General features: G+C 35.8%; 1 protein-coding gene across 2 annotated transcripts in view; it reads right to left on the reverse strand.

Annotated features, from left to right (window-relative positions):
* Positions 1–17,378, reverse strand: part of CWC27 (CWC27 spliceosome associated cyclophilin) — a 121,268-nt gene that overhangs the window by 90,560 nt on the left and 13,330 nt on the right. For both annotated transcript variants that reach the window (XM_075136181.1, XM_075136182.1), the window contains exons 9-10: positions 16,477–16,510; positions 11,777–11,952 (exon numbers count right to left, since the gene is read on the reverse strand). In XM_075136181.1, coding sequence (XP_074992282.1) covers positions 11,777–11,952; positions 16,477–16,510 — 210 coding nt within the window. The remainder of the gene's footprint in view (positions 1–11,776; positions 11,953–16,476; positions 16,511–17,378) is intronic.

Raw genomic sequence — 17,378 nt, forward strand, 5'->3', positions numbered from 1 at the left:
AAACCATTTCCCTTCTTTCAGACACTCTTGAAATATATAGCACTAAATCTCTTTCTTTCTTTTTCTCCTTATATCTAAAGAGAATTTTTGTGTGTGTGATTTTCTAGTTTAACATTAGCCATAGTCAAGATCAAGCATGGCACCATAAAAATATCTAAAATTCTTTTTCTGGAGATCTAATTGATAAATTACAATTAACCTTCACAAACAGATTTTAAAAAAGAAGTTCCATTTATAAATTACAAATATCTGGAAGTTTATACGTTTATACTTTTCAAAAGGCAGCTACCACATTAATCAGACACACACTCAACCAAACTGGAATTTAAAAGAATTCATTCTTTTAAGCACTAATTTAAAAGTATACATCAAAATAAGCTCCTATTTCAGATTTCTTCATGAAAGTCACATTGACTTTGCTTGCACCAACACCATTCCCACTGTTTTTTGATACTTAGACAATGAATTTCCACCAATCTGTGATTCTGCTTTTTCTCAACACCACAGAGGGAAAAAAATTTTTCCCTTTTCTATCAGGTAGCTCCAGCTCACACACATCTGCTTACCATAGCTGTGCCAATAAAGCACCGCAGACATGTTCTCTCAGGTAACACGGACTTAAATGTATTTAGGATTCAAGAGAGTTCCACTTGCAAACCACAGGAGTCATGTGTAAATCAGAACCAGTACAATACATTTTCAGTATCAAGTAGTATTATGCTGTATAATAATATTTCATAGACCATTATTTTGTCTACTTAATTTCTGACATAATCTCTAAATTCTTCAAAGGTAGTGCCCCACTGAAAGCACGTCACAACTCTGAGTTTGAGCCGAGTTTGGCGTATGTGTGGCAAGGCCTGTATGTAGAAGCACCTACATTTACAGAGTAAAACCAGGAAAATGTGTTGATCTTGATATGTGGCAGCAGCTTTCTGTATTCTTATGCTGTAAAGTCAATTCATAATTTATGGAATAACTTAATCCCTCCCTGACAGCTAATACTCCAAACTCTTTACCTCTTTATTCAGGGTCAGACTTGTCCAGATTCCCGCAAAGTGCTCCTCTAGTGAAGGAACATCGTCCTCATGTATACTGAAAGTATTTAGGTAGGTACTACCTGCATAATATAGAAATTATGTCTCCTATGTCCTTGCCAGCTCTTCGCAGCCCAGTTCACATGCTTGAATTAATACCTTCTCAAGAATTCATATGATAAACAAGCAAAATTACCTAATTCAGCTAGTGTTAATGCTGTACTGTATCTAAGGCAAATAACTAACCTAAATAAAATTCTGCCTGGACACAAGTCAATCAAGACACAGAAAAACAGGAAAACTGAAAGACTACCATATTGCTCTGTATGTATATCAGCGTATTTCATATGCTCAGTACTTTCCATCAGAAAGGTACTGCTACTCCAAAGAGCTTTTCAAATGACATTTCAAGCCCAAGAGAGAAAGAGCAGAAATAGAAATCCAAATCTATTAACTACTGAAGAACAACCACTAGAACACTTAGAACAGTCCTAAGTATGTTTAGTGTAATAAAAGCCACTAAAGGTTAGGATTTAAGAGAAACATTTTGATACTCTGCATTGAAACAGGACTAGTAGGAAAGATCTGCTGCCTACATGCTCCCTTGAAATTCAGCATTATATGAGCTTTTGCACTTTTCCAGAAATATTGGTTAGAATTTTATGGATTATGAAATAGGTGCTGCATCCTACTTGAGAAAAGCTGCAGGGCAGTTCTGAAGAGCAAAATAACTTTGTTGGGAAGTTTATAGGCTCTGTTTTCCAGATAATAATTTCAGACCTTTCTGTCAGCATATTATGGGACAAAACTGCATAACAGGAAGTGAGATTACAATGAGATTGACCTCTAATTACAAAAATTTTAGTATATAGCATTCTCCCATAACACTTTTCAGTCTCTTGCAAGCCACAATAGCTATAAGGTCAAGAAGGTAAAAAGGTGGCCTCTCAGTATCTAGCTTCCACTCTAATATTATATATTAAAATATTTTATATATGACTGTATTTTAATATACAACATATAGTACTCTAACAGATGGAGCTCTGGGGATGCTGATGGTAAACTCTAGCTAAGTACCCAGCAAAATTTCCGATATGTTATGCTGATTACACTACACCTAAAAATCAGAACTCAAGAGGGCAGGGTGAGGAATGCCAGAGACTACTCAGTGGAATTTTTATGTTTAACGTAGTTTTGCAAAGCACAGCACAGAGTATCTTAATACAAGAATGCACTGAAGAACAAATTAGAAGTATTCAGAAGGAAAGTTGGGGTTTTTTTGGTCATAAAATACTTTCTCTCTCCACCCCAAGAAAAGATTACAGATCTCTAGTTACCATCCTATTTGAAATACAGGCTACATAGAGCACAATGAAGTCAAACGAAGTGTGTTGTAACTCTATAGCTGCCACTTTATAGCAATATATTACACAGATATATATCTAACTTTTTAATGTGTTATGTAATAATCATTAACCGACTCTGTTTTCAAATCAAGACAATGTTCTTTGAATACACTCCTCTGTCTAGCAAAGCAGAGACAGAAAAAAGCCTAATTTCACATCACCACTCACTTAGTAATTGTTCTATTTCAGTATGTGATTAGTAGTTACTTTTGCATAAAATTGGAATTTCTTATTTAAACTATTAAATTGTTGAAAATACCCTTGGACACTTAGGGTGGAGCGCAAAATGGCCCACTTCAAGAAAGTTAAAATGAAACAACATAAGCTGGTTTGCTGGTTTATAACTATTGATTGTTCCTAGTTTTAAAAGAATACCCATGCAAATGGAGCATAATAATCACACAATGAACATGTCTTTTTTGAAGTACGGAATGAATGATTTTGAATAAAATACCAATATTTACAATTAAGCTTCCACTGTTGGATGAAACACAAACATTACTCTTAGCACTTATGTAAGAATTCAAAAGTTCTAAGAAAATTAAATTCTAAATGTAGGCAGAATAGTAACAAAGATCCGAAGGTACCATAATATGAAAAAACACAAGAGCAGGAGAGACTGCAAATGTCAAGGCAATCTTATGCAATAATCTTTTGTAGTAGTACAGTATATCCAGTGACAGATTTTAATCTCTGTTTGGGTCCACTTGACAGATTTTTTTTTTTCCCCTTTTATTCTTTTAAAACCTAACAGATGTTTTCCATTATTCTAAAACCTGGCACTTTATGGACTTCAGCAAAGACTTTTGGATCTAAAGTTAAGAGGTCATGATAAAAAGGCAATAGGATTGTCGCAATAGGATTGTCTGTATTATAACGAGCTGCAGCTGAAGCTATTAGTTTCATTACGTATCCAAAAATGAAAACTAATCAGTTTACATGCGCTCATCTCAACAGTTAATTGAATTTTACATCAATTTTATTGGCAATGTGTCTTTTTAAAAAAAATCTGGTACTGGATTACATACACACAAAAAAGTACTTCTTGAATCAAGCTGGAATACAATAATCTAATAAAACTTTCCCACAGAAAAAGCATACTAGTCAAAACCAAAAAGGTTTCAGAGTAGTATATCAATTCTGACATAATGCTATCAGAGAGTTTCTTAGTAGAATTCAACATGAGTTCCTGACTGGTTGCTAACTTGGCTAATTTTAGAGTCAATCCAAATAGCCCCTCTTACGATATGGAATTAGGAAAACTTGCTTCCCAGTACTTTCAAGTAAGGAAGTCCTTAAAAAAAAATCAGCAACACAAAACAGGCTGAAAGAACATCTTCATTAAGTAAGAATTAGGTTACAAAGTTATTGCTTAAAACAGTTGCCAATGAGACGTTAAACACTGACTGGAAATATATTTATTCACTCCAGGGAACTTGGTACTAAATCCATTACTAGTGAATCACACAAACTGCCACAGTAGCAAATTCTCCTATCAGGACTGAGGGGCAACACGGGCTTGCTATATAAAACAAAAGCCAAACACAACTAACTGCCAAAATCTAGGAATTAAAAAACAGAGTAAGTGTACAAAATGGGAAACCAGTTCTTGGAGAGTGATGACTGAAAATAATCTGGAAAGCCCTAGCAGCATCAGCAATCTCAGTGGAATATTGATAAGGGCTGATGTGGGCACTGTATGATTAAACAGGGAGGTGGAAGTAAGGAAAAAAAGTTGTTCTCTGTACACAGCACTACTAAGGCTAATAAGAGATTACTGATCAAAGCTCTTTAAAGAATGCTGAAAAACTGGAGAAGGAACAAAAAAATCACATAAAGTGACTTGTGGTCTGGAAAAAATGTCTTACTGTGAAAGACTGAAAGAAGTCAATGGGTACTGCTTATCAAAGAGACAGAAAGGATTCAATTAGAATTTAAGTAGTAGAAGTAAGAGAAAATACAGTATACTGCAGTTAACTTCAAAAAAAGGCATAGCAAAAAAATTCATTGGCTACAGAAAATTAAAATGTAGAACTGGACAAGGTACTGTTAGGAGTAAGGTATCTAAATACTGGAATAGATTACACTCACTGACTAAATATGGACCAAACTACACTCTCGTGACATCTACAAATTACGTTTGAATGCCTCTCCTGTTCAGCTGTAGCCAAACAGTGAGCTCAATACAGGGGTAACTGGCAGTAAATTACAGCATGAGATGCACAGTTTATCTAATGGTCTCCTTTGGCTTAAAACACTATTAACAGAATACCTGAATTTGCTATATGAGAACAACAGCAGTTCTTTAGGTATAGTGAAGTTCGAAGTTAGTTGCAATGAGAGCTTGTACTCAAGAACTCAAAAGTAAGTCTTACTAACGTACAATTTGTATTTCCTGATGCTTACCTGAAAAGCAAGGAGACAAGCTGTATTGCTGGACAAGGCCTAATAGTAACAGTTATAACTGGTTTAAGAAAATGCTAGTAGGATTAGAAATATAGTTAATAAATTGGAAATAGTAATTATTGTGAAGAAAGAATATCACAGTTCTATATAGAAATAGATAAACTTCACATTCCAAAGTGAGTAAGTAGCTCTAAATATATGGTATTCACATCACATTGCCAATACTAACAAACAAACATTCACAAAAAAGTATGAAAGTAATTTCCTGAACACAAGATAAGGTACTGGATTAAGTTTAATTAAGTAGAAGCATAAATAAAATACCTAAATACATACACATGTAACTTAAAAACAATTAAAAAAAAAAAACAACCAACTGAAGAGCTGCTGGATGTGTCATTCCAGACCTCAGCAGAGTCTAAGGGCGGGGGGGAGGGGGCGGGGAGGGAATTAGTTTAAAAAAAAAAAAAAAAGAAAAAAAAGAAAAAAAGATCACAGAAGCATTCAGGTCAGAAGGAACCTCAGAAACTCATCTACTCTAGCCTCATGCTCAAACCAGATGATGTCCGCTGCTCTCCCCTCTTCTTGCCTTTGCTAAATCCATGCTGACTATTTCCAATCACCTTTTTCTCCTCCACGCGCCCAGAAATCGCTTCCAAGAGAACCTACCCCATTATTTGCCCAAGGACCAAAACGAGGCTAACTGGATCATCCTTACGATGATTGCTTTTTTTGAAAATGGGTGCAACATCTGTGCCATCCTCCAGTCAGAGGATTTCCACAGTGTTTCAAAGATTACAGACAGCAGCCTTGCAATGACATCAGCCACCTTGCAATGAAGATTATAGACAGCAGACTTGTATGACATCAGTCTTAGCCCCCTTGAACGGATTCCAGAGATGTGCAGAATTGTAACTGTTACAAATAACAAAGAAGTTACAGATTTTCAACAATTACAAGAATGACAAGAATACTTCCACTGTAGAATTATGTGAGTCTCCAAAATTTTTTTTTCATTATGATGCCTGCATTATAAAAAACAAGGTAACAAGTGCATAGTAAATGCATTTAGAACAAAATATTCTACCATGTATTATTAATTTATGAACAAAAAAAAAAATCCAATTCTTCATTTATATCCAATTCTTCATTTATAACAACTGCAGATCTACAAAGAGAAAAGGAAGTTTTGATTTAAAGGTCTTAAAAGAATTCCATGAGATCACACATGAAGTTACCTTTGGCTGTTCTACATCACAGTACTATGAGAGCACTTTAGGAAAGCAATCTTGCATGTTCAGTGTGTCAATGTTTATTCAGATGCTAAGAAAATGTTGTGGTGTCTTAACTATATGCAATTCTTACTGCATTGTCTGTAATGGACTTAGCATGACTTTGAGCGTGTCTGCCTAGCTTTATTAACTATTTTTATTACTATTGTGCCCAGATGACAAAATGACAGTGGGGATGCAAGTCATTTGACCAAGTGCAGATATCTGTAAGTAAACTAGTTATTTCATTTTGTCTTTTAACAAATGGAGAAAAAGAAGTCTGAGGAATTACACCTCAAAGAGTGTTACAGACTTCTGCTTTGAGGATGAAGCAAATAATTTCTTATATATACACACAGTAGACATCTAAAGCTTCATGAGATAACTTATTTTACCCATGACAAGCAACACGCATATAAGAAGAACTAGGAATGCAAAGGAGTGGCAATATAGCTACTTCTAATTACAATAATAGTTAATAGTAACTACTGCTATTACTATTCATCTCCTTATGATAGTCAGTGATGGTTTATAAGCCAAAAGAAATGTGATTACTTAATTCAATTGCAATTCATAGATTATTAGAAGAAAAATATACAACAGGAAATACAATCACAGAGTTAAATTCAAGTGATGCTAACTACTCAAAAAGAAAAGTCAGCTTTTCTTCCTTACTAGTTTAGGTATTCTAGACACCTATTTCAAATTGCTATTTAATAGCACATCCATTATAAGGATGCAACTGAAATTGTTGACTGTACAGTGAAAAACTGTACAGTCAACTGTACTATACTTGCACACTGCATGTCTGGCAAACAAGAAGCAGTGAAAATTTTTAAAAGCTGGTAACCAGAAATGTGTAGAACCCGAGCTCCACCTACAGGATGAAAACAAATGTAAACCCAGTATTTTTAATTACCAAACTAGAACAGGACTGTTTACTCTGAAGCCTTCAGATGATCATCTCAAGTCACTGCCATTTTATAAACTCGATGTACTGCTGATAATTTGATTACTACTGCAATGATGGCAAACACTTCTTCTATCTGTATACATTCCTTCATGTAAACAGCTGTTCTATACTTTGAAGTTTAGGTTTAAGCTTAGGTTTAAGCTTTCTAATAAAAAACAACAGACCTGTGGAATTTCTCTAACAACTTGCCAGAATGAGTGGGAAATTCTTTTTTCCGAGGTTTCCTACCTAATGCAAAATTGGAAAGTGTCTCAAGCTATTTTTTAAAACATACACAAAAGGTTCAAATGCATACTGAAATAACTAAAATTAACTTCACCATTTGAGCACTCCAAGTATGATTGCATTTAGAAGTGGTATTGGATCTCAGTACCATGAATTTGAGAAGGTGTCTATTGTTTCCATATTGTTTCTCTGAAACAGATGTGCAAACTTCTGACTTCACAAATGGATTTGTATTAAAAGAAACAGGACTGATACAAATGAATACAGATTTGTAGAAAAAGTCATGCATGTTAAAAGAAAGTACTCTGAAAAAATATTTTTAGAAGTTCAATTATTCTATTAGTATATTTAAATATCTGATGAGATGAACAATTCTGATAGATACCAGATGTTTCTCGGTCCTCTGATAAGTTAGTAGACATTACCCTTCAAGCTACATATGGTGGATCCAACTTTTTGTTTGTTATTTGCACCTCCCACACCTCTGCCTTCTCTGATCAACACACACTTGGACTACAGTGGGTGGTGAAGTCCCATGAGAATATTATCAACCACCTCCAGCACACATACAAAAAAGTCACTATTCCAGATAATGAAACTTGATAATGTTTATCTTACTTTACCTCATCAGACCTGAAAGTTAATAACACCTTATTTATAACAAACAATACCATGCCTTTGATTTTCAAGCCAGAGGATGCCAGACAATTATTTGGAAAACAGTAAGTCTAGAAATTGATGTTACTTACGGTACTAAGCAGTGTGTCCCAAGGCTATGGCTCCCAACTGCTAAAAATGCATCCAATAAAACCTCTTCTGACTTGAGATAACACATTTGGCTATAATACTACTGCTACTGCCCTGAAAGAGCAGAATAACCACAAACACAGCACATTGACCATCCACATGCAGAGCCAGAAGCTTATGGAATGCCTACACAAATGTCTCTGACTGTGCTAAAACGTCATGCAAGCTTGGGTATTCCTAAGAGTATACTCTAGCTTCGTACTCCCTTCATGCTACAAACTTGCTGTTACACCTTAGGCAAATCTGTTTCTAGCAGCCACCCCTGTAAAACCCAACAGACTGTTAAACACATTGGTGGACAGGTTGTTGGACAGGTAGCTAGGTAGTAAGTATGTACAAAGTCCAATGTCTTTTGCTATTCTAAAGATGTTATTTGGCTGCCATGTACTTGAAGGTACTTTTTTAGAAAAAGCTCTTCTTGGACAACTTTTAAATTTCTGAATCCTCACCTCGTTAGATAGATACGGCTATCTAACACTAATCCATCTTTGCCCAATCTCTGTAATCAAGAACAGCTCATTGAACCCGAAAAGCTTATACTTATTCTGTATTGGGGAATATTATGGGTAATATCACAAACAGTATTAGGGTGCAGGATTAATCACTGAAGGCAGAGTACTGAAAACCAGGAATTACTTCTTTCTGCAGTTATGAAACTGCTTCAGCACAGTGTTTCTGCAAGATTTGAGACAGAAAACTAACTACCTCTGTTGGTACTGTTGTCCCACATACTGATCTATAACCATTTTAATGGACACAAGATAAATATACATGTAATTTACCACTGGGATTATGCATTGATCTCAACCGTAGGACTAGCAACCAGATTTTGGGATCCAAGTTACCCATCATCCTCCTTAGATACTTCCTGTGGACCAGCTGTCTACAGCAGAGATGGTGGAGCCACCAATTTCCAAAGCAGCCACATAGCGTAACTTCAAAGATGGCAGAAAGGAAAAACGGGATAGGTTTTTAGAAGATCTCTTGTATATGTCCTCTGAAACAATACCTAGTTATATCTAGCACGGCCATGAGAACATGGCACTAAAATTCATGTACTGTGATTTAGGTGCTCTTACAGAGAGAAAAGAAGAATGAAAAAAAGAAAGTCAATACTCATGAAATAAGTTTTATGCTGGTGTACATAACACTACATAGTTCTACAAAGAGATCAGATTTATGTACTGTTCCAAAAGAAATGGATTAACATCAGTTTACAGATCTGACCTCACAAATCTTCTTGACTACATGAAGTTTCCCAAAGCATGAAAGTTAGTTGCCTTGCCTATAACTAAAACGAAAATCGTATGACAAGAAAAAATAATGCCCATTTAAATTACAGATTTTATTTACTATATCCTTTTATGTTATTGTGCTGGATTTTTGATGTCAAATGCTTTTCCTTATTTACTTCCCTCTATTAAGTATATTGGGTCCTTTCTTCAAACACAAAATTATGAGGAACTTTGGAAGTAACATCATCTAGGTCTGAAAAAGAACTGACTGGAACCTACTCAGATTTGCTCAAACTACAAAGGCTTCTGTGCTGTACCTGGTGTGCTTCTCAGATTCAAATCAATACTGGAGAAGATATAGAAAAGGACACTGAATTTCCTGCTTAAATCCCATGAATATTTTATTTTCTGGAGCTATTCAAACTTATTGAAGTGGTTAATAATAATTATTTCCTTGGCAATATTCTCACTGGGCTTCTCACTGCTCCAAAAAAGGTAGACAAACAGCCACACTTACAGTTAGTATATTTTAATATACCAATATTAATCCAAAATATTATTCAAAATAATGCAACTATTCCTACCACTCTAAAGGCATGGCCTGCTTCTAAACATATAGGCCACAGAGAGTTAAAAATACTACCTCATGTGGAATGCTCAAAACTTACTAATCTTGCTTTTAAAATCATATCAAATTCCTTCAGTAAAAATAATCAGATCGATATCCATCAAGTTGCAAAAGTCAGGGTGTGATTTCCCTTTTCTCTTAATAATTAGTTTTGTTTTACAAGTAAGATTATGACTGAATGCCCACCATAACTGACAACAGCCCCTTCTTCAACAAGATATAGTTGTGTTTATTTTTAGCAAGCATATATACTCAGATAAAACCAGAATAACCTGCAAGGGGTGCAAGTCAGATATGTGAATTTCTGATGACTGTGAAACAACAACTGATTTTGTTTCAGTTATTTCTTCTGTTTTCCAACCAAAGTTTCAATATGTATTTTACCTCAAAGTGTATTATTATTACAACAAATTTATCTTCATGTGTCTTGACCCAAAGCCTTTACTTCCCAGTTGTTAATAGGGATGATAATTGCTATGGAACCTGTGAAGCATTTATATTGACTACCAGGCATTCTTTAGTCACAAACAGACTGTCCTCAATTCTTCCATGTTGGCAATATACCTTGGCCATTACATATAAAACCGTATTTGCAGTGGGGGTAAACAGAAAAAAAAGGGGAAAAAAAAAAAAAAAAGAGGAGGAATGGTTCCGTTCAGAGGAAACTGTTGTGGGAAAGAATCTAAGACAGCCAGTACCAATGCAGAATTTAGTATAGGTAAAGCCTGAATAATTTCATCAGGCAGTTATTTATGACAACTGTGCAGAGTTAGAGTACAAAATCTAAATTACCTTTGATGCTTCCTCCCTCTAGCCCCCAGTAAGTTTCACCGAATAAGTAAATTTACACATTGAACTTTGTAACTGCAAAGACTTAATTGTTCAGTAACTTCTGGAGCCCATGTTTATTGAAATACTGGACAGTAATTCCTACTAAGTTTGCCATCAGGTCCACTACACATCACTTGCATACATGACTAATGTTTTTATGCAATATAAATATTATTAGGCAGAAATTCCCAAACCAGCTCCAGAAGAAAGACTGCCAAGACACAAGGTTCCAAGAAAGCAAATTAACTCACTGAAAATTGAGTGCTAATCGGTACAGATGTTCACAAAGGCTGGCACAGCTATATTACATGACTGGAACCCACGCTTTTATGCCTGTAAAGAGCTGAATACTGCTACAGAAACCTAATAATCTGTCTAGAGCTAGTTTAATAATTTGAATACGGTGTCACACCACTAAACACAGACATATCCCAACCCTCTAAGAACAGCCCTAGATGGTATTTAAAAACTGATGTATCAATTGCAGTGTTGAAAACCTTGTTCAACTGTAAGAATGAATACTGTGTTAAACCAGACTTTAATGGATGACTAGGAAGCCTTTGCTTTCCGTAAGTCTCAGTGGTGGATGACCACCATGTGTTATCACAGATAAAGAAGCTCCAAAACGCAATCTTACAACTGTGTAGAAAGATGAAGTAAAGCATGATAAATACTCTTCATTTCTAACTCATGGGGAAAAATAAAACTCCCATACAAGGTATCAGTAAGTGCTCAGTGTAACAAAATGCAACTTAACTGTTTGGCTCAAACTGCCAAACGAAACTAAGAAATGAGAAAGCAATAGGCAATTTCATCTTCCACAACTGGAGGTGGGCATGGGGGAATAATTTTAATGTAATACTAACCTATCAATGTAGTAATTGAAAAACTGGAATCGAGCAGAAAATCTAACTGTAAACAAGCTGAAGGCGCGAGAGGGGGAAGCACAATACTTACCTGCGACTAGTTGTTTTCTTTTCTGTCTTAGTTTCTTCCTCTTGAAGTTGCTGTTTAGCATTTTCACTTGTATCAATTTTCAACTTCTTGGCAATGCGTTCTTTTATTTGAAATCTCTCATTGCTAGCAGCTTCACCTTCTACACTATCAGCATCTTCATCATGTTCTTCTTCCTCCTTTATTGATTTAAAATGACAAAACTTCTCCTTTAGCGTTTTTTTTTCCAATACTACAGGACGTTGAATATGGATAGTTTTTCTTATAAATATAACCCCTTACAAAAAAAAAAAGTACTTCATTTCAAAGCAAACTTCAAATAAATACCTCCTTATTTGCTTCAGGGGAAACAAAAATTCAAAATATGATAATTAAATATTTTTTCATACAAAAATTACATCTTTTTTTATATGGCTTAAAAAACTGAAACCGTCTATTCTAGACTGTAAACCCTTAGAGGTCTGCAGAAATCCTCATAGCAACGTGGTATTAGTCTGGTCATTGTTCACAAGTCCAAAACTTGATCAAGGCGATACATTAAACATTTCATTTTCCACTAAAAGAAAACCAAAACTTATTAAGAACTTCCTCCCACAGGGCTATACTACAGTCATGATGGCATGGAAGAGGTTTGCCCATCAGTCTCCGTGAATTTACAAATACCACATTGATCAAAAGAGGCTGTGAAAACCTGTGGAATCAATCACCCTGACTTGCTACTTAACGCTTCCAGGCCTAGCAGAGGAAGGCAAAAGGCGATAAACCACCTTCGTTCAAAAACATCTGGAGGGAGAAGTAAGTCATTGCTCTCAGTAATGAAGAAGCCTGACTAGGCCAAGGGATCTAAGTTTGACTACTTCCTTCCTTGAAGAAGGAAGCCTGCATGAATCTTAATGGAAGGATGTCAGCTCAAAGACTAGATGGCACATCTTTTTATATTTATTTTGGAGTGATGCTAATTAGCTAAAGAAAAAGCGTAAGATGCTACATGATTGTAATTTTAACCACACAGAGAAAAAGGACAGACTGTATTCCAGAGGACTGTACTTACAGAGAAGACTGCAGGATGTCAGCATTTGGTGAGGAACACTTTAAAGACAATGTACATGTCCTGGGTGTGACTGACAGGTAGGAGGAAGAATAGCACGAAGACTATGTCCATAAACATGGAGGGGGGGACGGGGGAGAAAAATAAAAGCAGCAAAAGGCATAATTTTGGGAATAGAAGAGAAAAACCAAGAGCTGGATTTCAATGTTGTATTTGAGTCAGTTTGGGAATCTTCAGAACACCATGCTTAGATTTTCGATTTAGACAAGAGAAGACCAGTCAGGAATAAAAAACAAAATATGTGAATATTCAGCACAGTAAAATAGCTGCATATTTTGTCAATGAAAAAATTGAAAGATTGTTGTGGGGGTTTTGTCTGTTCTTTTTAAATAGGGGAAAGAGAAAAGTGGAACAGGATCAGCATTTCATTTAATTTCCCAGAAAGTTATTGTTTGACAGAGGAGATAATGAAACTTTCCAAAGGATTTGCTTACTTGATAAATTATCAGGGAGATGGGATGACAACAAACCTCAATGGCAGGGGCAGAATCCAGAAAAGGAACGTGACAGGACAGGTTCAAGGATAACTGTGTTATCAGTCAAGGATAAAGGCAGAATCCTGGTGATTTGGCTAGGGCTTAGGTAAGAGCATTTCAACGAAACATGAAGACTTGGATTGGAGAATTTCTAGAATAAAAATGGACAACTCTAGACAAATTGCAGTTGCTAAGGAGCAAGCTAATTAAAAATCGTAAGCTAATTAAAAATCACAGAAATCTGAGTAACAGGAGGGAGGTGCCATGGATGGTATTTTAAAATGGGAGAGACAGAATGGTTCAATTTGTCCAACTCAGCTGAATCCCCTACTTCCTGAACCTTCCATTCCCCTCACTCTGCACAGAATTTCACCTGCTTTCTTCTAGAAAAACACTGACAAAATAGTATATAACCTTTCTCCTCAACCCCTTCCCTCCTGCAACTCTACTCTTTTTTCCTGCCCAGTCTCCTCCTTCAGTCCCTCTTCTGTCTCATTAACTCCATCTGATCTGGTATCTTTTAGACTCTCATTCTTCTGAAGTCTTACTACCAGCTAATAGATGTAACAACATTTCCACTCAGAGTAGGCTACATAACAACTCAGGAGGGAAGGAGATGGATGATGGTGCTCCCCTGGTGACACAGAAATGCAGAACTGCCTGCCTGGAAGTTGTACTAGTTTTTGTTGCTGTTGTTAGCTGGGTGGAGTTGCCCTATTCTTCTTTTGCTCTGGAAATAAAAATGTAATGAGATTTTTTTTTTGCCAGAATGGCTAATGGCTACTGTATGTAATACGATTTAGCCATTTGAGAAGATTATTGAATTGGTGGACGGATATCGAGCTTTATCTATCGATAGTACTACATGAAACTTACTGTTCAGTAACTAACTGACAAATAGGGAGAGGAAAACAAGTTGTGCAGAAGGGGAAACAGAGGAATGTCACTGGTGGGAAAAAAAAATTTCAGTCTTGTGAACACATTTCATATAATGTTTTCATTAATGACTTAGGCACAAAAAGAGGTTTAACAAATAGCGATGAGGTACTTTTAATACAAAGGATCCGATTCTCAAAGCATGAAATGCATGACCTTGAGGACTGCATTAAGAGAAGCAGGATGATATTTAATAGCATGAACAGCAAGGTCAGGTACTTAGGGAATAATAACAAGAGTTTCTCTTACATGCTAGGGACTTGTTATTTGGGGGAGGTAGGGAGATCTGGAGGAATTATTTGCTCATAGGATGGTGTCGTGGTTTAACCTCAGCTGGCAACCAAGCACCACAGAGCTGCTTGCTCACCCTCCCCCTTACCCCGGTGGGATGGGGGAGAGAATCTGAAGAGCAAAAGTAAGAAAACTCGCGGGTTGAGATAAGAACAGTTCAATAATTGAAATAAACAATGTAATAATAATAATAATAGTAATAGTAGTAGTAGTAGTAGTAATAAAAAGGAAAAACAACAAAAGAGGAAAGGGGAAAGGGGAACAAAACCCAGGAAAAACAAGTGATGCAACCGCCCACCACCTGCCGACTGACGCCCAGACAGCCCCCCAGCAGCGATCACTGCCCTGCGGCCAACTCCCCCCAGTTTATATACTGAGCATGACGTCATATGGCACGGAATACCCCTTTGGCCAGTTTGGGTCAGCTGTCTTGTGCACCTAGCAGATCATGGGAAGCTGAAAAGTCCTTGAATAGCATAAACACTGCTTAGCAACAACTAAAACATCAGTGTGTTACTAATATTCTTCTTATACTAAATCCAAAACACAGCACTATAACAGCTACTAGGAAGAACATTAACTCTATCCCAGCTGAAAAAGGACAGATGGCTATAAAACTACCAATGTGCTGCAGCCGTGTAAATGCGAAATTCATCCTGAAATAAATCCAAGAGAGATTATAAAATACTAGTACCACATTACAAGGCTCAGGTAACTGCCTGAAATGCTAGATTCTAGCTAAGATCTTTCAATGAAATTAAATCTAAGGAGAGCACCTGCAGGAAAAAAAAGCCTTCCTATTTCCTACTTCATGACATTATTATAACAGCATTCAGATTAATTAGGAAAATAAAAATTTAAATAAATATACCTAACATCTCCCTGTTCCATATTCCCCAAATCCAGCTCACTTAACAAAGGGCTGAAGAATTATTAAATACCGTTCTCAGAACCCTTCTAACACTTAAATGCTCCTGCACAGCAGAAATTACAAAGGAGAAGAGTCCAAGAACCTGAATTCATACTATGCTTTTTGGAAAAAACAACAGGAAACAGGGTGGAAGCAGACTGTTTTCTTTTTCTTAGGCACAAGAATGAGACAGATTGCGTCTTCACTTCCACAGTACATCAACTAACACTGCAGTTTCTGTGCATGGTGGATAGATATGGAACACAGTACTTTTCAGGATTCAGTTTGGGGAATCGGAGATTACATTCGTAGTCAAGTATTACATCCTTGTCTCAACAGCAACTCAAAGGGGTACTCCCATGACCTACGGCTGGAGGCAAAGACATAATTCAGCTAGCAATCTTACTCTGCACCATGTACAACAATCTCCTTGTAATTAAAATAGCTTCCATGTTTGGTTGAATGTTACTGCTTGGTTATTCAGATTTCCTGTCTTTCAGAAGTGACAGTCTTCATCAATACAATTTAAGTGATAAATATTCACTGAAATTTTGTTTCCTTGAAGAAATCTTTCCAACAGGACTCTCACTCATACACAGATTTCCCCTCAGACATTGGAGTTATATCGTTACTCATGACAAACTTAATTTTAACTTTTTTTTTTTTAGAAGAAATTTCAGGGCTTTTATTAATGGTTCGTCATTCTGTGGTATATAACCTCCCATATACCTAATCTACTGACCAAAATAGCTGGTAAGCAGTTTTTATAAAATGCACTAGATAGCAGGCAGTAGTAACTCTACCCTGCTGTGAATGTTCACAACAGCCAAACCTTAGAGCTCTGAAAGGGCCTCTAGCCTTCTGCTGGAAATCTGACTCGAGTTAGTTTTCAAAAACCTCTAAGTAGGATTTGTTCCCCTAAGAAAATCTAATTTACACACAGTAAAAAACAAAGACTTATTTGTAAAAAAAAGTTACTTACCTCACTCAAATCCCTTTCTTCACTTGCTGCTTCACTAAAAGAAGAAAAATAATCATAAATACTTTGAATTACCAAAGAAGATTTAAAACACTGTTTAAAAAACCCAGTTCTTAAATAAAAAATTTTGTTTGGTTAGGTACTTGAAATTTTAGTCAACCTACTCATTTATATCATCCTCACATTCACCTTAAAAGTATCAATTAATAGTATTTTCTACCATCTGATTGTCATAATCCTTTCTAATTAGAAATGTTTAAAAACACAGGATAAAACTACAGACTTTCATACAGTGGATAAATTCTAACTATTAAGCGATCCAGACAAAACAGTAAAGTATACAGTTAAAAGAAAAAAATCCAACAAAACTCACTTAAGGTGGACATATTTGATCTCATCTATCAAACAATTTCTAGCACTTCATTGCAAATAGTCTATATTTTGGAAAGCCTTCTTTATATAGGCGTGTTCGACATGCACTCTACTGATAATCAAGCTTAACATCAAAATTTTAATTTGTTATACAGCTACAGTTTAGTGTATTAAAAAAGGAATCTATCTGAATATACTAAGGCTAATATATCCACTGTTAATTGTCACAAACTAATATTAAAGACCCTTGAAGATTTTTCCATCCCACAATTTAAAAAAAGAAGTTAGGTTAGAGAAACAAAGTAAGGAATATTAAAGGAGTCCCCAAAATCAAGGCTTTGAGGTGTGCCCTAAGCCATCAATAAGTAATCAAGATCATCAAAGAAACCGTAAATTTGTTGGAATCAAGGACATTAATTTCATTTAAAAAATTAACCCAGAAAACACTCTGTGGAAGTATTTCTTAATAGAAGATTATAATTTAAAAAAAAAACAAAACCACATTTATAAGTATTAAAGGAAATATTTAGAAT

The sequence above is a fragment of the Calonectris borealis genome, chromosome Z, assembly GCF_964195595.1.
Source record: "Calonectris borealis chromosome Z, bCalBor7.hap1.2, whole genome shotgun sequence".
Taxonomy (NCBI): Eukaryota; Metazoa; Chordata; class Aves; order Procellariiformes; family Procellariidae; genus Calonectris; species Calonectris borealis.